At 39.6% G+C, this 27,548-nt stretch overlaps 1 protein-coding gene across 2 annotated transcripts; it reads right to left on the bottom strand.

The window, feature by feature from the left end:
* Positions 1 to 1,105: 1,105 nt before the first annotated feature.
* LOC141913318 (uncharacterized) lies at positions 1,106 to 27,548 on the bottom strand. Of its 2 annotated transcripts, XM_074804822.1 has the most exons (9): positions 26,844 to 27,548; positions 18,281 to 18,465; positions 15,693 to 17,439; positions 13,578 to 13,708; positions 12,791 to 12,883; positions 9,982 to 10,134; positions 8,919 to 9,065; positions 7,553 to 7,825; positions 1,106 to 7,114 (listed from the first exon to the last, which is right to left on the bottom strand). In XM_074804822.1, the coding sequence occupies exons 1-9, from the start codon at positions 26,974 to 26,976 to the stop codon at positions 6,938 to 6,940; spliced, it is 3,039 nt and encodes a 1,012-aa protein (XP_074660923.1). In that variant the 5' UTR covers positions 26,977 to 27,548; the 3' UTR covers positions 1,106 to 6,937. The 2 variants fall into 2 exon arrangements, with proteins under 2 accessions (XP_074660923.1, XP_074660924.1); XM_074804823.1 differs by lacking the exon at positions 12,791 to 12,883.

Raw genomic sequence — 27,548 nt, 5'->3', positions numbered from 1 at the left:
AAGGAATTTCAAAACATTTTTGATAGAACTCTTTTGTCAGCGGAATGTATTAGCATCCGGTAAAGCGATAGGCTCACATGCCAAAGGAAGAATTTCAAGCAAATTAAATCTTATTCTCTAAAATAGTGCATTCAACTACCAATAACACTGTAACCAGAAAAAAATGCTCTGAAACTATTAAAGAAACAATTTTCTATGAAAGAATTAGGCTTAAGAGTAAATTTGAATCGGGGATATTCCTAGTTTCTCAAATACAATCGTTCTGATAAAGAATTTTTCAATCTTGGCTACTGGGATTTCTTTCGTCATCTTCATACACGGATATTGTGTATCTTCTCGTCTAATACACCAGTTTATTCCTAACAGATTTCTTAGCCATCGTCAGAAATCGAGAATCCATTCTACGATATCATTAGTTCTAACACTGGTTGCTGTAGTTTATCCACATGTGAACGATGAATTCGAGAATTCCAATTTGTCTTTAATGGTCGAGTAGCGAATTCCCGTTTCAAAACCTATGTATCTTGGCAGCTCCGGAGTCAATGTCATCCAGATACGAACGATGGTTTTTGGTTTTATTCAGTTTGAATCTGAGAGTTCCAAATAATGAATGAGTATGAACTCATTTCAACTGTTACAAACAAATTCGTCTCAGTCATCAGTATTAGTACATCCAGTAATGAGAAAAAAATCGTTGGATGGCAATAAATGAAAACCTGTAAAAGAATTATTAAACTTTTTCGACAACACAAAAAAAATTATCAAGCCTCGAATTTGTTAGTAATAGTACCCGGAATCCAACATTCATTCACATTGTCCATAGTTTAGTTAATTGGGGCTACGTAATTAATTTGTCTAACGTATTTGAACTTATTTTAGAAACGACTGTTTCTCTAGTGTATCACGGTCGGTAAAGTCGGTATCTGAAAACAATACAGTCGTTTCTAAATCAGTTTCCTCGACTATTCCCTGGCATGCATGTTGTTTTCCCTGACTTGATCTGCTTAGAATCGAATGAGTTATCTCTGATTTCCAGGCAAGTGACTGATAAGTCAATATGAATACCGAACGATAACATTGACACGAAACAAGGAATCTAACTGTAACCATTCTAATGTTTTATTTCACTTCAATCTCACTTTATACGTAGATCTTAATTAGACAAATTTATCACAATATTGTCGTCGATGTTTTCACAGACACGAACAGCACCAGAAGGAACGGAGAGAGTGCGAGTCTCTTGCTTTCCTACTGATTGCGATAGAGAGAGAGAGATAGAATAGTGATGAATCTAGCGCTCATCGCGTAGTTTACATGAAACAACTTCTTCCCGCTATTTCTCTAAACGTCGTTTCAAATATAATAAATATACCATTCTACTCACTACTAAAATGCACAAATCGAATTTCTAAATCCCCTGATATAAATAAAAAGACTTCGCGATCGCTCACAATTATATTTACAAACATTCAGTTGTCATTCTTTCATTTTAATGACAGACGATGATAGTTCGAAGCCGGGAACCAGTTCCACCGCATAAATTAACATTTCATTAAGTTTCATCAATCTGAATTGCGTCATTTTGACCTATGAAATGTTAATTCGTACAGTGAAATGGGTCCCGAGCGCCAGTTCCATAGTTGTTCCCCCGGTAATTCCAACACAGAACCGCGGAACTGGATGAAGGCATGTAATTTCAGGCCCTAGCAGGGTTCATACTGTCCAAGACTTAGGACATGCTTAAGCCAGGAATCCTGAAATTAACATTCTCCAGGCATTCTTCAGTAATCAGTAGATTTAAGAGCTGTAACATAGAACTTGTATCCTGGATCTGCAGATGATAACTAATGACTGATAGCTAATGACTGATTCCATTCAATGACCAAGGATTCTAGAGTCCATTCCATGATACTCGACCCATTGTCATTTCAAAATCTTTAAGGACCTTCAAGGACTGCTATGAACCCTTCCCTAAGTAGATGATGTTGATACACAGTATGAGATTCGAAGCGAAATGATAAATGATTTTTTTAAGCTTACTTTCAGTTGCTTACGTTACAATTATCAACATCATTATGATAGAGCATATCATCTATATAACGACTAGGTACGTGCAGACGCCTAAATAGATAGATTAGAGCCACAATCACAAATTGACTCGGATCAGGCCCTACTCGAATTTGGCCCATGCTTAAACAAAGTGAAGTGAGTCACTTCCAGAACCAGTTGCAATTCAAACGCAATAACTTGACACCTGCTTAAATTTGGGTCAGGCCTGGTCTGATGTTTTTGGCTCGTATCAAACAGGCCATTGGACCAGTTGTTCAGGCCCAAAAACGCTCATGTGATCGTGGCTGAGGTTATTACTCGTTACACCTGCCGAGTGAATTGAAAAAAGGCCGAAAGCCTGTTTTATGCAGGACGTATCAATTTACAGCTTGAACCCGACTCCCCTCAACGAGACATACGACACCATCTTCCAATCGTCCGTGCTTCACCCGAGATATTTTCAATTGAAAACGAACTAACAAACGGACGATGAACGCCAGACTTTTATAGACACCACAAGCGTCATCAAGCACATGAATGGTGAATGTCTGTCAAGGGCGTGGTCCCGAGCTGCTGATTGACACCTGCGGTTGTCATGAGCAATATTTGATTGTTAGGTATTTTTTTTACACAAGTGCATATTTGACTCGATACAGATGATGAATACTGATAGAAATGCAGGCTAGGTATGTCCGTTGATCCAGTACATAAAATCGTACACTTACGATATTTGATTTAACACAAAACCTTAAGGCGAGGTACACAGGGTTATAGATGCTTAACTAGGATTTACAATTGATTAGTTTAAGTTCTACCATTTCGACTTTAATAAATTCATCCCTGAAACCAGTTTCGGCAGTTGGGAGAAATGCAACGCTATCAAGTCTCTCCGTAAGCTGTTTAAAAGTTATCATCCCCCAGCAGGGATTCGAACCTGATGGCATCAAGACTCGCTGTGGTACAAAACATGTGCAGCTTGGATGATGTTATAATTTGGCAATTAGAAATCCTGTTTTATTTTAGCCTGGGTTTTTCCAATTATAGTTCTTCCATGAAATTTGCCTCAGCGATTTTACAATTTGATTGGAGTCAAAAGTTTGTGCGCGGCAAACCTGTGCATATAGCTGCCCACCCGGTCTAGTGTGGCAGGGGTTCGTGCTGTGACTGAGTGTAGCGATGCCATCAGGTCCGAATCCCTGTCAGGTGAGGATGTTCCATAGTACATGTAAGTAACCTTATGATTACCGTCATAATAATAATGAAGTTCTTCATAAAAAAATATACTTTAGAAACGAAACGTCTTCTACTAAAATCTTCTACGAATTCAAATACTAACACTGATAGTGAAAGACCCACCGTTGAGGTTACCGACGAGTTAAAAGGAGCTCGGACAAAGTGTACTACACACACGTGGACAGCTTTATCGTAAATTGACAGAAACATTTCACGAAAAAAGATAATTCGAAAAACCTTGTCTCCTTTTACAGAAAAAGATCGAATCGGATTTTATACTCGACAAAATCCGATGGGATCGTTGAAACACCAAAACCAAACCACAACTTATTTTCAGTCATATGTGCTGACATTACTAACTACTAATACAAAAACATCATACGCTGAAATATCATATCACAATGAACTGTAAGTGAATGATATACGTAAAATATCATTTCATACGTTCAATTGAATAAAATAGAAGAAATTGTAATGCAGAAGAACCACAAACTACTAGTGAACCTAGTGGAACCTCACTTGCTGCAAGTGGAATCATCTTTTACAGACCTGACTAACTGAAATCTTTACTTGTAGCAGTTTTCACATCAAAAGTGACATAAAAAATAGTAGAAATTGTAGAATTCATCGAAAATGAACTAGAAATTATTCTGATTTTTAGAGTGTTTTGATATTTTTGAGTAGGAACTACTCCCAAATAGTAGCCGTAGTCAGGTCAGCTTTTACCACAGTGGTATACGTCCTATCGCACACTAGCACACCTGGTGGATCCTCACTTGCCGCAAGTGGAATCCTCTATCGCCACAGCAGCATCGCCGGGACTCTTTTGGTTGGTTGAAATTTTCAGTCCCATATACTGCATCCATTTTCGACAAGAGATTTTGAACCTGATGACACCATGAGCATCAGCCACAGCAAGAAACTGCCCAGGTATTCGGCAGGCAGGGTTTTGTGCCGTGGAAGAGTTTGGCGATGCCATCATGTTCAAATTCCTGCCAAGGAAGAGGGCGCTTTTACCGAAACTTATCTCCTAATTCTACAGTATATTTTTCACCTATAATAATTTAACAAAAACATATCATCGAAACTACGATAAAAACACATTCGAATTCGCTACAAAAATTCTCACAGTTTCGACGTAAAGTTTCTAGGCACCGAAAAACTGACTTTACCTATCACAGCCATATCTTCTATATTTACAATCTCAGTTAAAGCTTTCCAGTGAACGCCAGGTTTTTTTACAACTACACTTTTGTACACAACTATTTTTCGACTTCATAATTTTCTACTATATGATTTTTACATAAGGACTAAACGTCTAGCTAACTTTAAGGCGGACACAGGTCGACTGGCGACGCGATCACTTGCAACTGGTCACAAAGAGCATGTAGGCCTCGTAAGCGGTCGCGTTACATGTGCAACTCGTTAGGGACTGGCTTCACTGGCAGTCGCAAGGACGCATAGGTCAAGGTGTCACTGGCAGTTGCGGAGTCGCATTGCCGGCAGTTGCAAGGCCGAGCTACACCTAGCTTTACACGCATAAACATGACAATCAAACACTTATTAGTACAGCACCACATTATTGACACATTTAGAGAAACGATTTGGAAAGAATGATTACTCAAAGTTAAAACCAAATCAACAGTGCTAGAATTCATGATCTGAACTGCTTATCGAAATGATTAGGTAACTGAGTGTGAATCTAGGTCGTTGCTAACCTTCATCACACTTCGGAGTAACTGACATCCGAGTGCTGGGTAGTTCACAAGCTTAGAACCTCTCTCCGCGATAAGAGAGATGACCATTGCTAGTACCAATAGTTAGGAATACACAATTCAGGAGGTGGCACTGAGCAAGATGACAAGAATTTCGATAAAACCGGAAAACGAACGAAAAAAGTTGGTGGTACAATCGGTTTCTTAATTCTGATTATAATCGTTAAACACAAACTTAATGAAAAAGATACAGGACTCGCGTTCCACAGTTGCCAGTTTAAATAAAATCTAGAACCCGGTAGAAATATTTCAACTCGCGAGGGTAGATTTAAATTGTTACTAAACACTGCGGAACCGAGGTGAAGGATTTCGCAGGTAACGTATACATCATTTACACATGATTGAAGTAGAATAGTTGGCAGTGTTTTATAGTATATAAATTAAGAATTCGCATCGGATTAAAAGAAAAATATATATCATAGCGATCAACAAAACAGCGCGCTAAGTGTCATAAACAAAATACAGCACCTTTCAATTTCAATAAAAGACCATTTTTTGTATTCATTGCGTGAACAATAACATCACAGGACTCAGTTCATCACTTAGAATCTGACTCAACAACGATGGAACTGAGTCCTCCGATCTTTTCGATAAAAGTTTAACCGAATTACGCAAAACAATTAAAATATCGGGACAATCCTTGTTTTCATATATCATATACTGCCTTTAAGAGATCGAAGCTAAAATCAATTCCCAAATAGAAAATTTCAACCCATGATTTTGAACGTTTTTTTTGCGAAAGAAATCAAAAGTACCATTATTTATACTTATCTTTAAAGTAGGGTAGTACAGTGGAACCTCCTTAATACGAATCTTGTGGGCTAAAGTGAAGCTGTCGTATTATCCAAATCTGGATTGATATAAATATCTATAGCTGGGACATGCTGGAAATCAATAAACAGATTTCATCTTAGACATAATTGTATTAACGAGGTTCAACTGCACCTGCAATGACAGCAAGTTGCAAGATTTTCACTATTTTCTCGTATAAAAGACATATCGATATATATATATATTTCTCTAGTCTACCCTGTCGAATCGTAGTTAAATTTAAAATTGCTCATGGAATCCAAACCCATCGACTGTTTACGCTGTTATGTTCCTTTCATCAAAAAACGTCGACCCATTTCAAATCTACAGAGACAAAACCAGTTCATTTTCCACATTGTAGACTCAATAGATTCTCAACTGTGGAACTAGGCCACACCACTGTTTGTAGCAGAAAAGGTTTAAAACGAAAGTTGGCACTCTTCATCACTTTTGGTGCAGAAATAGTAGCACTTTTCGAATTTTAGCGAATGATAACACCGAGTATCACAATTACCAATGATCTAACAAATATTTAGCAGATGATTCATTACCGGGTAGTCAAAAAGTAGCAGTTTTCTGCACCTATTGCAGGGGTGGATCCAGAAGCCAAGTTCGAAGAACTTGCCAAGAGGCAATGTGATGCCCAAAAGGCAATATTAGGCGCACTGAAATGCGCCAATATTCTTTGTTAAAAATTTGATGGACTTGTACAAGTCTCACACGTTACCCTGGATCAGCCTCCCTGTAATGATATTTTTGTGTGAAAAGTAACCACAAATCAAGGCCTTAACAAATTCCCTCCAAAAAGCAGTACTTTTTGCAGTAGACTTGCTACAGACCGCGCTACACAGAACGTGGACCTAGTTCCTCAGCTTAACTCTAGGAGTTCGAAAATATCATTAGAGTTAGATTCGACCCTAATGAATCGAATCAGTTCTCAGATTAATTAACTCTTAGAGTTTTGACCATATTGCGAGTTTAAGAGTTGATTCTGTAAAATCCAAATCAGCGTTCAAAACTATGGAACTGAACGACAATGTTTTCGGGCCGCGAGAGATTGTAGTCTGTCTCTATGGCAACACGACGTCGTAATGTATATCGTCTTCGGTAACGAGCGTTATGACAGGTGGCGCCGCCGCGCTGAACCCGCTCTGATAGAACGTCACGTAATCTTGTCGGCCGAATTCGTGTGGACGGATGACTTCGATTGATACTCCGAGCGTGTAAGCCAACAAAAACATCTCAACCTGAAACCAACGAAATGTAAAATACTAATATTGCCGAAATAATAAACACAGAAACTACATAGAGTACGCGGGTTGAAATTTGACTCTGAAATTGAAAATCTCTGAATCTCATACCTGCCAACCTAGCTAATTACCAAATCCTAACGAATTACTTTGAAAAGAGTAACACCGTTACCCTTAAGAGTAACATGACGGGTCAATTTCAATGTGTTAAACTTTAGGCGATTGTCATAAATGAAACTATTGGAAATATACAAGTTCAAAATTCTCAGCTGAATTGTTCCAACTTTTGAACTCAATTCTGTCTAACGCATTGAAACTCATCATCATCAAAACTTATTGATGCTGAAAGGTCAAAGTTTCATGGTTTTTCTTCATAATAGTTGGTTTCTTCTTCAATTGAATTATGTAGACAGTCAGTTGGTCGTCTATTCTCACCTGTTCCAGTCCAGACGTGTGCCCGATCTTATCGAGGTGTCGCGCGAAGAACATGCGCGGATTCTGCGACGTTTCACGAGCGAACATCAACCACGCGAACACCGGAACTTCTTTATCGGATTTCATATCGTCGTACAGTCGTATAACGGTCGCCATCATCAACAGCTTCACCGCTTCCATCAACATACGATCCGTCTGTCGACTCGAATTCATCAACGACACGACAGACGACTCGCGATCAACGGCTGCCGTCATCGGCGACAGCGAATTCAACTGAAACAATCGCAAAAAGGAACATCGATTCAAACATTGGAAACAATTTGATAGGAATATGATGGAAAAATCTGCGCGATTTCAGGCGGATAAGAATATCGAAAGATGGAGATTTCACATTTGCTCGAAAATTGGAAAAAATTTGATAAGAATCACAGAAAAAAATGGATATTTTAGGTGAAGAAGAATATCATAGGTTTGGAGGAAATGAGAAACAGCTGGCAGCTATATAAACAGTTAATAAAGGGAGGTCCCCTCCCCGCTAAAGGGAGGTCCCCCTGCTAATAAAGATGATATAACTATGATAACAATGATATAACTATTTGCACACATGTTTCGTTTGTCATCGGCTATCAATAAAACGACAGCAGACGCAGCCAAAGTCAAACGCACAAACAATTAACTTTTAAGATAAACTTTTTACAGTGCGGTAATAAAAACTAACCAGATTATTGATAACATACGAAATTAGCAAAGATAAGCCTTATTTATCGATAGCAGGTCCCCGACAGATCAGTCATTCCTGGATATACAGGGTCCCTACAGATCAGTTATTCCTGGATATACAGGATCCCTACAGATCAGTTATTCCTGGATATACAGGGTCCCTACAGACCATTCCATTCCTGGATATAAGCAGTTTTCAAGGAGTTTTAGAGGAGAAAATTTCAAATTTTGAGGTAGCATATGCATCATATCCCAAATACAGTAGACTTCTCCTAAATCAGTACAATTTATCTCGGTAACACTGTTGATTTGGTTTTGTACGCATATTTTTATCCTTAACATTACCTGAACATGGTTTCTAATTCGGTAACCGCCTAATTGGGTAAAAACAAATCCAGGTCCAAACTGTACCGATTAAGGGGTAGTTTACTGTACAACCACAAACTAGACAAACATTTCTAATTGCTATTTCCTCAAAATTGAAAGAGATTTAAAGGAGTTTCTGACATTTTGCCCAAACTAAAGGAGTTTCAAGCACCTTTAAAAGCATTTTCCTTTAAAAAGGAGTTTTGAAGGGATCAAGGAGTTGTAGGGACCCTGTATTAGTCTCAGTGTAGGTGCACATGTGGGTTAAGTTGAAGTATACCTGGTTGTAAAGACCGTGTAAACACTGCGTCATCAGATCTATTGTTTCTACGTCGGTGGTCACTACGTCGTCGTCATTGGTGAATATCCTTCCGAAGTTCCATCGTTTCAAGTAAGCGTGATTCGAGTTGATGTTCGTGCGTAATTTCTAGAATTAGAGAGAGAGAGAAATTAATATCGCGTTTTCAGATATGAAATCAACTTTCAATTTGAAATTTCTGATACAATCTACTCATGATTTTGCGGCTAGGGTGTGAGCCTCCACCACAAAATCCAGTGGTTTTGTCAGAAAATTTCTATCCTTTACACTAACCAAATTCAGTTTCTAATTTGGTAACTGCCTTATTGGGGACAAACAAATCCTGGTTCCAAATGCATCGATTAAGGCATAGTCTACTGTAAATTTCAAATTGCCTATTTCTCAAAATAGAAATAGTTTTAAAGGAGTTTCTGACATTTTGTTCTAACTAAAGGAGTTTCGAGCAGCTTTAAAAGCTTTTTCCGATTAGAAGGAGTTTTTAAGGAATCAAGGAGTTGTAGGGACCCTGCTTAGGAGACAATATCTCCGATATTTTGCCCTTGAATAACTGTATACTTCGTATCCCTGGTTTGTGACCTTATCTTATGTTTCAATTTATCTAAACGACCGATGAAACAACATTGCGTACATGGGTACACACATGTATGTCTATATACCTGCAGGTGTCGTCTATACTTAAGTGAACTTGTGTTATCAGAGAACTAACTTATTAGACTTTCGTCCAGATGACAAACAATGAAATTTTTTCCACCGCGCTCAGGTTTAATCAACCTGTTCACAACCATTTGCTTGGTCACTAATTTTGCCTATTGTTAACCATTGCGATGACCTGTAATAGGGTGCTAGTACAGGGCAGCACACTACTATATGGTACATAGGTGTTAATTGATTAGCAAAAAGCTGTCTGGTTTCATTATAGTTCATATCCAGCTGTACAGGTGTCACCACATACTTGCATCATCAAAAATAATCTGGTACAGAGCGTACACAATTGTCTGGGAATGAAAGGGTTAAAACTCCATACCTGGATGACACCGTCGATTGGTCCTAGATTTCCGGCGATCGGGAATTTGTTACGTAATACTTGGAACAGCGCGGCGCGAATCGCGCAATAGTTGTCCTTATTTATATGGCGTATGGAACGGCAGTTACTATGTTCGAGAATTGCGTGGAAGCCCTGGAAAATATCGACAGAGAAAAAAAAAATTACGCATTAATTGAAAATTCAATTTTTGCTTTTAATATCATGTACATTTTTGAATAAACTTTAAATAAACTTAAAGCAGCTTTTAAATGGAATAAAGCTAAGTATTTAACTTATAGACATTTGACAATTACACAATCAATCAGGATCCAGTCCCACAGTTGTGAGTTAGAGTTAACTTTGAGTTAAAGTTAGTTCATTTTCAATGTTTTAACCCAGGGTCAAATCTTAACTCAGAACTGTGGAACTGGACCCAGAGCTGTCATTTTCATTCTAAGCAGGAGTAAGCTCAAGCTTTCAGGTGATAAACTAAAACATTTTTTAGATAGAACCTAAAAAAGTTAGCAGCACGGCTATCTGTCAGGTATACGAATTGTTTGCATTTTAATAACATTACCAAGTCAGGCTAAAAAGCTGATACCTTGTTTCTCATACCCGGCCGGGCATCTATCTACCTTGTACATTACTTTTTTCAAAATCATGATTAAGCTTACAATAACAGACCAGGTAGTTATAGAAATGAACACTGATATGAACTGAAACAAGGTATTATTCTTTTTTTTTAAATATATTAAAGCATTAAATGGTTTAAAATAAATGCAAAGCAGCTTTGAAATGAAATAAAGCTAAGTATTTGATTTATTCATAATAAAAAATAAAAGGGATGATTCATCCAGGGTTGTCATATTCATTCTAAGCAGGAGTTAGCTTATCTCAGGTGATTACAAAAATCTTTTTTAGATAGAACCTTTGGAATTTGCATTATGAAGTTAGGCTAAAAAAAGTTGATACCTTGATTCTCATTTCCGTGAGCTTAAAAGTTGACCCGGCTGGTCGCCTATATGCTCTGTACATAACATCATCATGATCAAGCTAACAATATCAGACCCGGTAGTTACAGAAATTAACTGATTACAAATTTCATTGTAGTCTACAGAATAAGCTGGCTGAATAGGAGAAACAAGGTATCATTTTTTAATATCCTTAAATATAATTTCAAATGTCAGCATAATTCTGTACAATTCATCACCGAGTTCTCCAAGCTCTCACATCTATCATCTTTTTAACGGTTTATTAGTTTGAAGATAGATTATTGCGATGGTATTAATTTTCATCCGCGGTTCCCGATCGTTTCGATATAATCGATATTCACTGCAATTGAGGAATCCAGGGTCTACAGTCGTTATTATAATCGAGGGGTTTCAACAAGGCATACAAGAAACTACCGAGCTAAATACACACATGTTAGCAGACATTGGTACAGCTGCAACTAGAAAATGTATTTTCAACGAGCAGCGTTGAACTAAAAACAGATCAAAACATATCTCTCTCTACACTGCTGCTGCTGCCCGTGTATAAAACAATTCTATTTGAAGATAGAGACTTCACACACATGAAGCGATAACAGATTTTATACATATAACGCACAGTAGGGTAACAAAGATGATCAGGGGCCAGTTCCATAGTCATCGCTGAAGACCAACTTAGTAACTATAGTCAATCTAACAACTTAACCCTTTCAGTGCTGACTAATTAATACCCTATAGTGCTGGAGAAAATTTGAAAATTCTAAAAAATTCCACCCTAGTGTGTTGAACAATGGGAATACCACTATAGTGCGTCTACACCGCAGTGCGGTGTATCGTTAGTTACTAATATTTCACTATGTTTGACACTTTCTACCATTTTTCAATAGAGATAATTACAAATTACTAATTACATCAATATACCGCAGTGCGGTGTACTAGCAAAATCCATCAGATTTATACACCGCACTGCGGTGTAGACGCACTGAAAGGGTTAAGACTAGTCTTCGTTCTATAGCCAATCTACTTCAACTTAAGACCAGTCTAAGAGCATCTTAGTTCTATAGACAATCTACAACTTACGACCAGTCTTAAGATTGAAGACAACTTAAGTACTTAAGTCTCCACTGTGGAGCGGGGGCCCACGGTTTATTCGAGCGATGAAATTAATGAAGCGCAAAGAAGAAGATTTTGCAAGAACGAAAAGCGAAGCTGAAATAAAAGCGATTGATATTTCCTTCCACCGCTTAGAGAAAGAGAAAGCAAAACATAGTAGACTGGTTATGTTGTAAGATACTGAATCAGGGATACATGAATATTGTTACATTATGTTAAGCGATGAATTATCAAGATATTGGTAATAATCGACCGTTATTAAAGAATCATCTACGAGAGCCGCAGACGGGCGTTTCATCGATTGCATGGATTGAATTACAAATTCTGATTGCTTTTTCATACGACATGTATATCGAATAGTGTATTATATACAGGGCTGCCAACGAGCTATCATCCCAGGCTAACGTTGAATTGAAATACTAAAGGAAATGTCTACAGTTTCTCAAAAGTTCGTTTGAGTTAAGCAGTGGATAATAGACATAGTGACAATTAAAATGTCATTAAAATTCTACGCTATTATTCGCCAATTATCTTGAACCAACTTTTGGAGCAAATGCAGCACCTAATCACTATCAAAGAGGGATAAACCCTCAGTAATACCATTCATATTTATCCGTATCTATCGGTATTGCTCGGGGAAACAAAAATATAGAAAATCAGGGGAAATTTTGGCAGCTCTGTATTTGAGTTCGTGTCGGGGCGCTTACAGGCTTCGCGTATAAGTTTAGCGCTGAGAGAATTCGTTTCTTGCGAGCGATCAGACTGTTTTCGATGAAGAACGACCCTTCCGTGAACGATCTCTATAGAAACAATCAACACAATATATATATACAGTATGGAACGTATAGTAACTGCGCGTTAACCCTTTAACTGCGATACCCTACAATACCCGGTCACAAGACATCGGTCAGGTTTGAGGAGGTGTGCTAAGAAATATATCCTATGCTATGTGGCCAATATGCATACATGCTGTAACTGTATTTCTATGATATAGTATGAATTGATGATATAAATAGTTGATTGGGCCCAGTTGCACAATCTGAACTAATAGAATTAAGACCATTCTAAGCTCTCAGGGGCCGGTTCCATAGTCTTGGCTTAGACTTATGACCATGTTAGTTCTATAGCCAATCTTAAGACTTAAGCCCACTTATGGACTTAAGTCTTAACTGTGGAACCGGCCCCAGGGCATTTAGACCATAGCGATTTTAAACCGTTTTTGTAAATCAAGTTGGTCTCAAGACTGTGCAACTGTGTAGAGTCAGCAGGGTCTAACAGAGAAAGGGTTTTAACGGTAAAAACATGCAGTCATGCTGAAGAAAATGTTGATTAAATTATCAATAAAGTCTGTTCCAATTAAATGCACCTAATCCTTTAAAAATGTTCAGAAGACGAAGTGCACATAATGCAACTGTTGTTGTTAGACATTAAAAGATGGCTCGTTATATATATATATATATATAGATGGCGCCACGTTCTGGTCGTTGTTTTTACCTGGCGTATCGTGTCGACATCAGCGGTGCTAGTACGACTACTAGCGACGGTCGTCGTCGGCAACGCCTCGGCGTAGCTATACACATCACGCGTCGTGCCGACGTTATCCGCCGCGCAAAAATTGTCGATACCTATAAAAAATAGTTCGTGTTCGGTTAGAAAGGTGGACGGACGACAGACGGCACCCGAGCTGGGGGGAAATAATAGTGTTTCAGAAACGGCACCCGAGCTGGAGAAAAATAGTGCCTCGGCTTAAAAATGTTGTCTACACAATGTTATTGATATAAATAACAGTTTAAAATGAAATAGCAGATCAAAAATATTAAACCGTTTGGCTGCTAAACTTTTGAAATCTGAGGCCTAATTTATGAAAGCTTGCTGAGCCAAGCTGGTTAAAAACTTGCAGAGTCTAGTTGGTCAAAAGCTTGCTGAGCCAAGCTGTTTAAAAAATTGCTGAGTCTAGTTGGTGAAAAGCTTCTTCATAACTATAGCAGACTCTCATGAACTTGGCCCCGTTTAATGCAGGAGTTAAGAGATTAGTTTTGGGGCCCAAGTCTAGAATCCAGTTCACTAACAACGTATCGAATATGTTCCTAAACCATAGCACTATCATCCGGTATTCTACACTTGGACCAGGCTTAGAAATCTGGTTATCAAGCCGCGTAAGTGGTTGGCATTCTTGATGTTAGGCTTGAACCGATTCTAAAATCTTTTGCAAAGTTTTCGAATTTTTCTTACGTAGACAAAGTTTTAAACTGAGCTCAAATACAGAAGTGATCACCACCCTAGAATCAAATCGATACAAGTGCACACGAATTCACAATACAAAAACAAATATTGCAACGGTTTTTTAAGGTGTTTAGATTAAAGTTTGAGGACTGGGCATTCAACACATTATATCCTTATAATGAAATGATGATATTAGAAATCCCATGATACCAATAATACATGGTACAGCAATAGTTTTTCTTATTTCTAATCGCTGGCGTCCGATAATTCCAATACGACAATATCTACCGAAACATTTGAAACGCGTATTGAAATAATGACTACGAAATTTGTGAGCGGAGAAACATACATGAAATCATCCATGCATTTTGACAGTAGACTGCTCTTTACTCTGAGGTGCGGGGGCCGGTTGCATAGTTATGGCTTAGACTTAAGACCAGTCTATGACAAACTTTGTTCTATAGCCAATCTAACAATTTAAGACCAGTTTTAAGATTTAAGACCACTTTTGGACTTAAGTCACGACTGTGCAACTGGCCCCAGGTTAGTTGGCGAAACTGTTTAGTTGGTAGCAATTACAATAATTTTCCTCTTATTCTAAACTCTAAGTGATTTGGGGGACTGTTCAGTTCAGTGCAGGTTCACTTGCCGGGGATGATCGGCTAGTGTGTCCACGGTTTAACACACTACTGAGTAAAACAGAGTCTACTGTACTATAATACGTCATGCTTGATCGATATATATATGAATAAATGTCTGTTCTATGATTATAGGTAATTTCTAAGCTATGTACGAACAAATAAAAAACTCCATGTACACACACGCACATACAGAGTACAGTGTCATATGAGATTTACATCATTCCTATATTATGCAACTCGGGCACTTTTTCCGTAAATAGTTTTTGATATAGACGGTTTTTCTTTCACCGTTCAATCGAGCTCGCTAATTCCCCGTGCAGTAAAACCCCGATCAGCGCTCAGGGATTTTTTAAATATATCCTTAGAAGAACGGTTTCATTTTTTCACATATATTTAATGTATTTAACCCCGTTTAATATTTTCGGGTTTGACGGAATAAAATATATATGAAATAATCAAACTGTTTCTTCTCTTTACTAAAATATTTGAACTCTTTACCCGGGGTCGACTATTAAAAACGTTTCACCACGGTTCATTTCTAAATAAGTGAAATATATAACCTGGAGAGGATCAGAATATCTGTTTGTCTACGTTTTAACAGGAAGAACATCGAACGGAAAACACTGACTAAGCAAATTGTAACGAAAGAAAAGATGAAACAACATCGAGACAGCTTCGGGGGGGGGGGGGGGACGGGTCAAAATAAGTGCAACATAAAACGCATAAAACTCAAAGATGGATTTACCTGAGCTGCTGCTGCTGCTGCTGTTTCCGCCGCTGTTACCATTATCATCACAGTTCATTATCACAGTATGTTCGGGTACAGACGGCAAATACGCGAGAGTTCCGACTGGAGAATATAAACTAGACATATCGGAATCAGGCGTCGACGTCGACGATGAAGCCTGACTAGAAACGTCATGAACGCCGCTTAGATTCGTCAGGTCGTCCGTCGCGGTCACCGAGTCGTCCTCATCGTCGTCGACGACTAGGAGCTCCGTTCTGGGGATACACCGCGCGCCGTGTATAAACATCGTATCGTCGAGCGTCAACGGCTTCGATATCGGTAACGATAACTCCGATTTATCCGACGAGTCCGACGATCGTCTCGCGGAGTCGTCCTCTTCCCGTACTCCGCGTTCCGGAGTTACGCTCGCGCGCGCGGGAGGAGGACTGCTCCGATAATAACAACGCCTCGTCTCGACGGGCGATAACCACGGCGACGACGCGCGTCGTTTCTCGGCCGGCGACCCAACGCGGCTGTTCGTCTCCGAATCCGACTCGGACGATTTTAAACTGGTCGCGTCGACGCTGCTACGACGATACTTCAACAATACGTTCATCGCGCGCGACACCTCGCGGTTACGATACGCTTCCAGGTCAAAATCCGACGAGTCGGTGTCCGACGGTTCGGAGCCCTTCGACAGCTGGTGAATACGCGCGAATATCACGTTCATATCGGCTTTCAGATTATCGATGTCGCCTTCGAGTTTATCGAATTGTAAAACCGTTCGTATCGTGCTCGTTTCGGTCGCCGTGGCGCTTTCGAAGATGGCGTCTTTCTCCGGCGACGTCGACGCGTACAGGCCGGCGTCGACCGAGTGCGCCTCGCGTCGGAAATTCAACCGACGAAACGACGCGTTGAATATGTCGCCGATGTCCGACGCGTTTCCACTCGGCAGACGCGGACGCGCGCTACCGCCGCCCGGAGGATCGTAATCCGGCGAACTCACCTCCGAGATATCGACGTTCGCGGCGCCCCCTCCGAGCCACGGCGGCGCGTGATCGGCCGGGTCTTTCAGATTTCCGTGCGCATCCGGTAACAGGTCGCCGTCGCTGACGCAATGCGCCGGCGGATTGTCGCGTTTCTGACACAAACTCTCGAACTCGACCGAGTTACGTTGCGATCGCGACGACCGATCGGCCGGACTCGAACGGCGTCGTCGCGACACGGCCGTCGTTCGTTCCAACAACGAAACCTCGTCGAAATTCGTTATTTTCACCGAATCGTTCGAGCAAGCGCCGGGCGATCCTTCCTTCGGACTGCGATCCGTCAGCTGCTCCTGCTCGGCCTGTAATCGATCCTGCACGTCTGATATGCTGCGATCTCGTTTCGACGCTTCGATATTTGCATAAATATTATTTACAAGGCTATCGCCGGTCGTCGGAAGAACGGATTTAGAGTCGTTCGTCGCGGTCGTTTTCTGACCGCGACTCAGTTTGCGTTGGTGTAAATGACGCTGCATCGGCGACGCCGGTATATCGACCGGCGCCACCTGCGGGTGGATATTCGAAGCGCCGCTCGCCCAGTCGTTGTTGCCGGGATAGTTAGCGAACGATACACCGTTGCGACACGCGCTGTAGTAAACGGTGGCGTCGTCGCCGGTTACCGAACCGGTATTGCCCATTGTCTTATTGTCGATCAGACACGACGTACGTTTGTTGCCGTTGTCGTCGTCACTGTCTTCTTCATCGGAATCAGATGAGGGATTCTAGAGTAAAGACAAAGACAACGCAATCAAACCATCGTTAATTCAAATATTCAGTAGGACTCCTCAACTCATATACACTGTATACATGTAAAATTGATGCCTTGTTATTTGTTTCTCATTTCTGCTCAGCTTTATCAAAGTTCACTCAGTCGGCCACCTGACTACTACTTTTTTTAAAATCATGATCAAACTAAACCATAACAAACCCGGCAGTTTTTAGAAATGAACTGATTACAAATTTCATTGCAGTTTAGAGAATGACCTGGCTGAGTAGAAGTGAGTAACAAAGTATCTTTTTTTAGCCTAAATGACTCATTCAACTCGTAGATAATCAGGGCGGTAACTAGTCGATATAGTTTATAAGGGGCGGCTGATTCTCAAAGAGGTAAATGTAATAATGAAAGGGGTGGCCTGTAAAACCTGTTGTGGAGAACACTGGCATCTGAAAATGATTTTGGTAGGAATTCTTCAATTCAATACCGAATTTGTTCATTCAGGACACCAGGGCCCAGTTCCATAGTCATGGCTTAGACTTAAGACCAATCTAAGACCATCTTAGTTCTATAACCAATCTAACAACTGAAGACCAGTCTTGAAATTTAAGACCATTTTTGGACTGAAGTCTCAACTGAGGAACCAGCCCCAGGGGCCAGTTGCACAGTCGTGACTTAAGTCCAAAAGTGGTCTTAAATCTTAAGACTGGTCTTAAGTTGTTAGATTAGCTATAGAGCTAAGTTTGTCTTAGACTGGTCTTAAGTCTAAGCCATGACTATGCAACTGGCCCCAGACTTTCAGCCGCAATATTCAATTCTGAACGACGTCTGTTCGCTGCGATACTTACACAAGTGACTTTTCTGGCATTTGACGTTGAGTGTTGACGTTTACGCGGATGAGAAGTCGTTTGACTGGACGCCGTCTGCGTGAGCTGTGGATACCGCGACACGAACCTCGCGTAGATCTTATACAACAACACCGAACCGAAACCGATCCCGAATCCGAGCAGACACAATATACTCGTCGCTTTCACTACAAAATATCAAACAAAAAATGAGATTATTTATATGAGATAGGAAATTCAATATCGAACACCACATTTTCTCATGGGTTTTTATGTTTTAAGCTAAGCTCAGGTCGAATGTGCCTCGATTATCGCAGAGTCTTATGGTCATGTGATGCATAACTCAAACATAACAATAATATAATGCATAACTTGTTCTATCCTTGCGGCTTGGCTACGACGGGTCTGCCATAAAATTGTGGAAACTCATGTTGAAAAGGTTCCTGATGAAAAATTGCAGACCGATCCTTCGAGATGATCGGGTCTTAAGTCGACCGGAGCTTAGCTTTAAAAAGATTTATCCCTTTTTTCATAAATCAACCAGTTTTTTACATGAAGATGCTAAAATCGGATTACTCCAGTATTTTTCCATTATTTGTATAGCCTTGGAATTATATAACGCTATTATGAACAGCCTCATACACCGCGTCCTATAACAACTGACCCGTCACCAATCTCTCTAGGGGAAAACAAAATCCGATCAGAATCAAGTCCTACCAAATGAAGCCATGATGTTCATCATAATCGCAGCTAATGAAATATATATATATATATATATAATTGTCGGCGTAGCCTTTGTTTAACTCTTCAAATCGATAAGTGGCGAAATTGCAAATGATCTAAACGCCTGTCCCATTCCATATAGTATTAATGTTTTCACTGATGTTAAGATTGTCATTTGCCGAAACCCTTAACGAGCGTCATTCGACGATCTCGACCGAACACGAAATTTCTTCATAATCGAAAAACGAAACTAAAATCCAACGCGTTGCGGAATTTGTTGATCGAAGAAAGCTCTGTCGGTATACGTCGTGGTGTTAGTGTACTGTCGTGTATTACAGACGTGTATATAGAAGCCCGGATCATCGAAATCGATATCTCTGATATAAACAACAGCCGCGCACACACGCAGGGCGCCCGATTGATCGCCCCGATGATCAGACCGGCTGTCACCAAGCGCCGGCGAGTGATTATTTCAACGGAACACAGAGAATTCAACAACGTTTATAAAATCAGCCAGCAGTAGAAGCAGCGGATCAGTGTGTTTGTCTTTACAACAGATGTTATCCGTTTATACACGCGAAAATTCAATTTAGAATTGATGACGATGAAATTAATATGTTTTTCAATGGGCTTCCGTTAGACAAACATACTGAGGCAAGCGAGGATCGACCAGGTGTCGTTAGTAGTTACTCGAGTCGTCCTTGCTTCAACTAGATGATTTGGCCCGTATCAAATCAGAGTCAAATGTGGCCGCACTAAAATTTGGCTTAGGATTTACACGACGAATGACCCAGTGTATTGTGGCGCCATCTGGTGAGTGCCAGCAATGTAGAGATAAGCGAGGACGCACAAGCTTCGTGGAAATAAGATTTAGACGCTTATGATACCGTGGAGGATATATAAAGGTTGCCCCGGTGAATTAAACAGCTGTTCAGAAGACTGAGAGTAAATATTACTAGCAGCAGACGTAGAGCTCAAACACAAACAACATTGTTCCAGTGAGATCTGCATTATCCGTATATGTCAAATACTTAATACCCCTAATATTGCCTTTTTGGGCATCGAAGTACCTTTATGAGATGTGATAAATTCTTCAAAACTGGCCACTGAATCCACCCCCTGGTGTAGCTATAAGCGCGACAGTTATGAACTGATACATATGTTCCCTAATTCCTAGAATCATACTGAAATCTGAAAATACTGACACAAACACCTCGTCCTGACTATCAATTTAGGTGTAGTTTACTAAACATTTCTAATTGCCTATTTTTCAAAATTGAAGGAATTTTAAAGGAGTTTCAAGCAATTTGTTCAAAATTAAAGGAGTTTCAACCGCCTGTAACAGCTTTTTCCATTAAAAAAGAATTTTTAAGGAATCAAGGAATCATAGGGACCCTGTACACAGTTTAAACACACAATAACTGGTATCTATACGGCTAATAGGGGAACAGGGATAATTGATTCCCCTGAGGGCCGCGTACTCAATTCCCTATACAACAATTCAAGAAATTATGTAAGATGATTCAAATCAACTTTCAGCCCCATTAATGAATCACCCGATGATTCCCTCGGAATTTACAACATTATCATAAAGCGACTGGCATGACCTTGTCCTTAATCAAGGTTATATAACAACATCAGAATTAGCTAGCCGGTCGATTTTATTGCCTTTCCATCCATCATAAGCAGCAGCAGCAGTAGCAGCAGTCGATGAGCATCGCGTGTGGAGGCGGTCGTGGGAGAGTTGAATCATTCGACACTAAATCGATATCGAGTCTCCTTAGAGATTCGTAATGGATCAGAGCAGATTTACAAACAGACACGGAGGTTCAACAATTCAACCCTCTTACAACATCAGCCCATTAGCAGCAAGAATTCTTACACAATTCACCCTACATCACTCTACAACCTAAACAATATCCTTTTTAAAGAAAGAAAACAGAACAGCGACCTTGTTTTACGCAATAAACATAAGCTTATTTCGCGTTTTGTTTTTTCCATTCACCTGGCAATATATTGCAGGGTTCATAGTGTCCATGACCAAACATTCAACGACTTTTTGACTCCGGATTTCCCAGGACTTATTCATAATTGTCATGCAGGCCTTACAATCGTCGCGCTTATAAAGCCAGGAATCCTGAAATCTAAATCTTCCAGGCATTTTTATAAACTGTAGATGTTAAGAGCTGTAACAGTGAACCCTGTATCTTGGATCTGCAGATAATAACTAATGACTGATGACATTCAAGGACCATGACAATGATTTTAGGATTTTAGAGCCCATTCCATGATACTCAAGGCCTTGAATTGACCCATTCGGATTTCAAAACATTTAAGGACCTTCAACGACTGCTATGAACCCTGCAAACGGGTCGAACCATCACCGGAGTATACAACCAATCAAATTAAGGACCGATAGAAATGCCGCTCGTAGCAGCAGCAGCGAAGGGCCCTGTAACCACGGGGACAGGAAGGTCGAAAGTGAAGTTGTACCGCCTTATACCGAAAACGAAATCGACGTACCTCTTCTAGAACTGAATGAAAATCCGCTCATAATTCTTTGTCTCCACCATTGTTGAAACATTGTTTTTTTTTCAAATGGAGCTACGAGAACTGAATGTTGATCTCTCTACGAAACCGTTGTCTACGGGTTTAAAATAACAATAGAACTAAACTATACTGAACATCACCGCAGCAGCAGACGGGCGCACTTACTATTATAATATATCGCCCATAGAGAACAACTGTTTCCACATTTGCTAAGTTATGATCTGGAGTCTCTACGGTGGATAAAGTCTTCGCGACGAATAACGCCTGATCAGAATCAGTGTAGATCACAATATCAGTGATAAAACGATAACCGTAAAATCCCACAATTGTTGAATGACTTATTTTTCAAAACTTTTTGAAAAATTTCGGCTAACTTACAATTTACCCTTCTTCAGTTGCGAATGATATATCAGTCTTAAGAGTCATATCATCATAAACTAAAGAATGATGGTAGGAACTTCGAATATTTTCGAATTTTACCTTTTAAAGTCATTCGGCAATTGCAGGATTTTATGTTTAAAAATAAGCCCCTAAATCTCTCTTCGACAAACTAATACGCCGGATGAGCTACAATTAGAACGTGACATAGCTTTACGTTCGAACACCACGGACTCAAAAACGGTGACAATCCATGTCCAAACATTACCTATATACCTTACTAAAAACGATACTAGAAATGTAGTTGTGTTATATCGCGGCGGTATATAACATATTGATTCGGTGTCGATGTTAACCTATCTAATACTACAACTACAGCTCCAGGTGCTTTATTCAATATGCACCCAACGATTAATGTCATTGATATCCCGAAATCGTCGCCGCGTTTCGTCAAAATATCCCGAGTTTTTTAAGAACACACATCATCGAAAACCTCCTCGCTCTAACCTGAAATCATTGCCACCATTCTCCATAATAACATCAAACCGGAAGTTTACAAGGCACTTCTACACGGCTTTTTTTAGATAACATCCAGGAACATCGACGTACGCGCTATATACAGGCTATGTACAATGTATTCCAACGCAATCGTAATAACCTACATTTCCTAAATAAACTGATGATCGCCATCTTTTAATTTTTGCATTATAAATGTATTCTCTGTGTACATTGTGATATGATAATACACTGTGCTGTGCGTGTGCTAATAACAATGCCGAATGCTGAACTCTGGTGTCCAGGTGTTCGTGATGTGTCACTATCAGCGAAGTAGTGTTACAGGGGTCGCACACTTTCCACATAAAAAAAATATTTTTGTTATTTCTTGGAACCTTTTAACTTTTAACCCAAATGAAAAATATTTGGACCCAGTTCTACATTAGCGAGTTTAAATTCGACTTATAAAGCAGCTAGATTTAATGAACTATCGGTTTTAACAGTCATATTTGTCAGAAAATCATTAAAATGAGTTTGGGCTTCACCGGAAAAAGTTGATGACCACGAGCACAGATTTATCGCGTTTCGATCGTTCAGTAAAAAGCTCACATCGCAATAAATCAGAGAACTACTAGAGCGGTGAATTGAAATGTATCCATTACCAGTATATAGATAGATTGATTAGTTGTTAGATTGATTAGTTGTTCGGCCGTAGGCCTAATTACATCCTAATTTCATTATGGTAATCATTGAATGAATAACGCGGTCAACAAATAGTGAAAAGGCTATAGAGATATTATACCTTTAACATTTTCCCTTCACCCTCCAGCACTGTGACAAATTATCAGCATTGTACGGCTAACGACCCGAGCAAGAATCGAATCGATGTCATTCGATGAGTTTAGAAAATAAAAACCCGTCAGCAAAGAACGGATCGAATTTTGAAAGCGTTTTGAAACAGATTCCGATTGTTTTCAGAATAATGTACCTACCATGGTACGTGCGACTCTGATTTCACGCAATGAAAGCTCTGTAAACTATATTCGACGACACTTATGACATTTAACGGAAATAACTGAGTGCAGTTATATCGATTAACACAGTACGCAATGAACATAATTGTTTTAAAAAAAAACTACATGAAAAGTAAACACGATTCGACTATAGCGCCGTTATAGCCCTGGACTCAGTTCCACAGTTCTGGGCCCAGTTTCACAAAAAGGATTAAAGCCTAAACCGATTTAAGAGATAAACTGAATTAATGAAGAAATTAAATCGATTTAAGAGATAAACCTTTTTGTGAAACTGGACCCCGAGTTTAGATTTGACCCACTAACTCGAGGGTTGACCTTAAACTCACAACTGTGGATCCTGTTTTATTTGTAAACCGCGCTGATAAGAAATAAATATCAAATCGAAAGAGCAAAACAATAATCAGACTCTATTCATGCGTAACTGACAATTTTTCGTATTTCTACATGCAATGAAAGGTAAATACTGGTACCATGATGAGGCTGTATGAGGCTTCACAAAATGGATCGAACTACTAGAATGTTTGAATAGATAGATAGATATATCGCGGATGGTATATATTTGGAATAAGCTAGGCTGTACATGTGAATCATAATATAATTGACCATCACAGTTGGCAACAAGCCAAATACAGGCATGTAGAAGATCACATTTTGCATTTGACCGGTTTCAATATGGCATCATTACTTGACTGGAAGACATTGTAGCACAGTGAGTGATCACTTTCAAAGTCGGAAGTAGGTTGGCCTCGCGATTGCCGGCTCCTAGATTCTCTGTAACAACCAGAGACAATTGGGTAGCAATGGCCATTTGACCTATATGCCCAGCGATGTCAGTCACAAAGCGTCGCACATTTAATCTTTCCTGCAATGCGCCGTGACCAACCTCGACCGATCGCGTCGCAAACAAAAAAATTTTTTTTCTCAGCATGGGGAATGATGTATAGCACTTATTATTAAATTTCAGAAAAAGCATGATTTTCATAATCAATGAAGCTTCGATAAATATGTTTTTTATATATATATATATGATGTATATATTATGTATGATAGCTATTATACATACAAGAACGTTGAACGCTCATGATTTTGCGGTTAATGCAAGCGACTAGCCACCGGAAAAACAACGCTGCAACGAAATCATCATCATCATCGCATCATTTATAGAGTGAAAATAAAAATCAAGCATTCTCGTGACACAGGACGGAGAGCGCGCCGGAGAGAGGGCTCGCAGCTATATCGGATCAGTAAAATAATCATATTCGGCGCCAATCACCGACTCCATTCAGCTACCTACTTGAAGATGCGACGACAAGTTAGAATTCTACTCGTGGCAATTGAGGGCGCACTCGCGATTGTAGAGTAGGATATCAACCTGTATATTTCCGCGACGACTACCCACGACTAAAAGGTTACATTTCAGCAAGGTTAATCTACTTATGCTTCTTCCGTCCCAATGATTTCAGGGAGTGCGCTTAAAAACTGGTAGATTTAACTTCTGATGCAATGGTTCCATGAAATGTAACCATTATCCAGGGCCGTAGCGTACCTCTAGTATTTGAATATTGGAGGCAGAAAAATCCAAAAAGGGCCGTTACCTTGAAAAAATACTGATATAACCATTCTTCTTATATGCTCTATCAAAAAAAGGACTTCCAAAATTTCTGGAAGAGCAACTCCGGCAACTATAAGGCCTCATTAGCTTAAACATAAATCTGTCTTTAGATTCTATTCCTGACACTGATGACACCTATTTCCCACTTTTAAAGCACTGACCTGACCTGATAAAACAAATCTATTCACCTATCCGATTAAAAGTAAAATATCAACATACCGTGTTACATTTTTGCACACTGATGTTCCATATGGTTTTACGGTAAGGAACAAGGCAATCATGATGTAAGATTAGGCCAATAATATTAGAATTACCGTGTATCAAGTGGAGAGACTACGACTAGTTTAGTATCTCGGTGTGAAACGAAACGCTACGAAAAGCATTCCTATGAATCAACATTTTATGTCTCTAGGTAACTTAACAGACAATACACAGACTAACTACACCAGGAGGTTACGGGCGAGTTCAGGAAGTAAAACACTCGTTCAAACGACAGATTATCGCCTTATAATATCTCACCTGATCTACAAAACAAAAAGCATGCCCGTTCACGCCTTGATATATGATTAAAACCCGGTAAAATTTGATAAAACGTGAATTTTCAAAGTTTTTCACTTCCTGGTTCACTACGGCTCCACACTTCAATGCGCGCGTTCGTGCGGACCACAGGACGGACAAATTCAACACAATTATAATTTATTGCCACATTGTTCTATTTTCTATAGTTAAAAATTCAAGCATACATGCGTGGAAAATAAAACCAAAACAGACCCGTTCTTTCTTCCTGTTTTTTTAGTTTATTCATTTTTCTCTATAGTTGATCTAAGTGCAGTACAGTGAAAAGTGTATTTGTACCCTAAGATTGTTTACCGTCCTAGAGCACTCATGTATTGTGTCGCGAATAACGGTCAACAACGGTCAGCGTATCGATTGACGGAAATTGCCACTATCTTCGAAAGCAACAAATAGGATAAATATCCCTTCTACAAACGGCCTCACGGATCAAAACAAACACGTTTTAAGAGACAAAAATAAAACCATTCTCAACAACATTTGTTTTTTTTTTAATTTTCAAAGTAATTCAACGTGATTCCTTTTTCAAACTCAACGTTATTTTCGATATAATACTTGGTCAAATTGCTGCAGCTGTACATATATACGTTTTATACGTAATTCGAGTGGGTTTAATTAACGATAAGGCGACCCTTATTTAACGAGTCCCCACTGGCATTTTGCCATACATGCCGATGTCGGCACGTTGTGTCGTCTGTGTCAGTAATGAGCCACATATGGCATAATGTTCGAACATATACAAATCATAGGCCTATGTATATATATAATTGTATAAAAATGTCTCTGTTCGCTATTCAATGGATACTCAGGTATTATCACTCGTGTTAAAAACCTGAGGTGAATTTTTCTAAATAGAAAAAAGGCTGATCTGTTAATAGAATACTTTCGTTTGTGAAACAAGGTGGGAACCTATTCATTCTATTGCCCCAGAGATAGGAATCCGAAAATAAACATATACTCGATTCCACTTCATTTACGAAGCTCTAGACGGAGCCATTGTGAGTCAGTCAGTCAGCCACTGACTGAGAGTGATCCATCGCGTACGATTCAACATTGTTATGATCGGGTATCAACCATTTTCGCTCTGGGGCAAATCTATTATTAACTCCTAAAGCATCTTTTCTCGAAACTTGTTTTATTACACGACACCGTTGTTGTACACACATATATACATAATATTTACATCGTAAATAAAACTTACCATTTTCCTCAAGGTCAACGCGAACGTAGGTCTTTTCCCCCTGTAAAACCAGGGTTATTATGATGTGTCTTTCGGAAAACGGCATTTCCAACAATCCCAGCAGACGGTTTATTAATCCGTTCATAGTCAACATGTTTGGAAGACGTAGATTTTCGTCAGTGCCGAGGAAGAACGTAAAGTTCGCCGGTATTCATCGCGACTATATACAAAGCTGACATCCATCCTAACTGACAGAATATACCCGTATCATCGGCCATCTTCTCTCTCTCTCCACTCAGTTCTAGCTCCTGCATAGATAATGATGCTGAGAACGCTACACGCGTCGAACAGAGAAACCATGAACGCTGCACAATACACAACACAGAGAACCACGTTGTCGTCGGATTAGTTTTAGTATTAGCACAGTCGGCGTTGGACATTAATTTCTATATCAGTCTACGTGCGTGGCGCGTTGTCGAGTTCGCTATCTAACACTTGATAAACTTCAGTATCGACTGTCGCAGTTTTACGTGAGGTTTTACACGCAGTTGTCGATCACACGGTTGATGTTAAAAAGAAATATCGCTTTAAAACTGATTTTTTAGAACTGAAACCGAACGCGTTCGATTTTGAGTTTCTGTCGCCGGGAAATTTCGTGTGTGTGTGATTTCGTAAGCCAAGTGCGTAGGGGGAAAATATCGTATTATATCATTACCTGTTTTATTC

Source organism: Tubulanus polymorphus, chromosome 11 (genome assembly GCF_964204645.1).
Source record: "Tubulanus polymorphus chromosome 11, tnTubPoly1.2, whole genome shotgun sequence".
Taxonomy (NCBI): domain Eukaryota; kingdom Metazoa; phylum Nemertea; class Palaeonemertea; order Tubulaniformes; family Tubulanidae; genus Tubulanus; species Tubulanus polymorphus.
This window is presented reverse-complemented; position numbering and strand designations above follow the sequence as displayed.

Excerpts from the sequence above, each read along its gene's own strand:
- LOC141913318 (XM_074804822.1), bottom strand. The coding sequence starts at position 26,976 with ATGTTGACTATGAACGGATTAATAAACCGTCTGCTGGGATTGTTGGAA. Across the intron at positions 18,466-26,843 it reads CGTTGACCTTGAGGAAAATG|TGAAAGCGACGAGTATATTG; the intron begins GTAAGTTTTATT and ends GATATTTTGTAG. Across the intron at positions 17,440-18,280 it reads ATGCCAGAAAAGTCACTTGT|AATCCCTCATCTGATTCCGA; the intron begins GTAAGTATCGCA and ends TCTTTACTCTAG.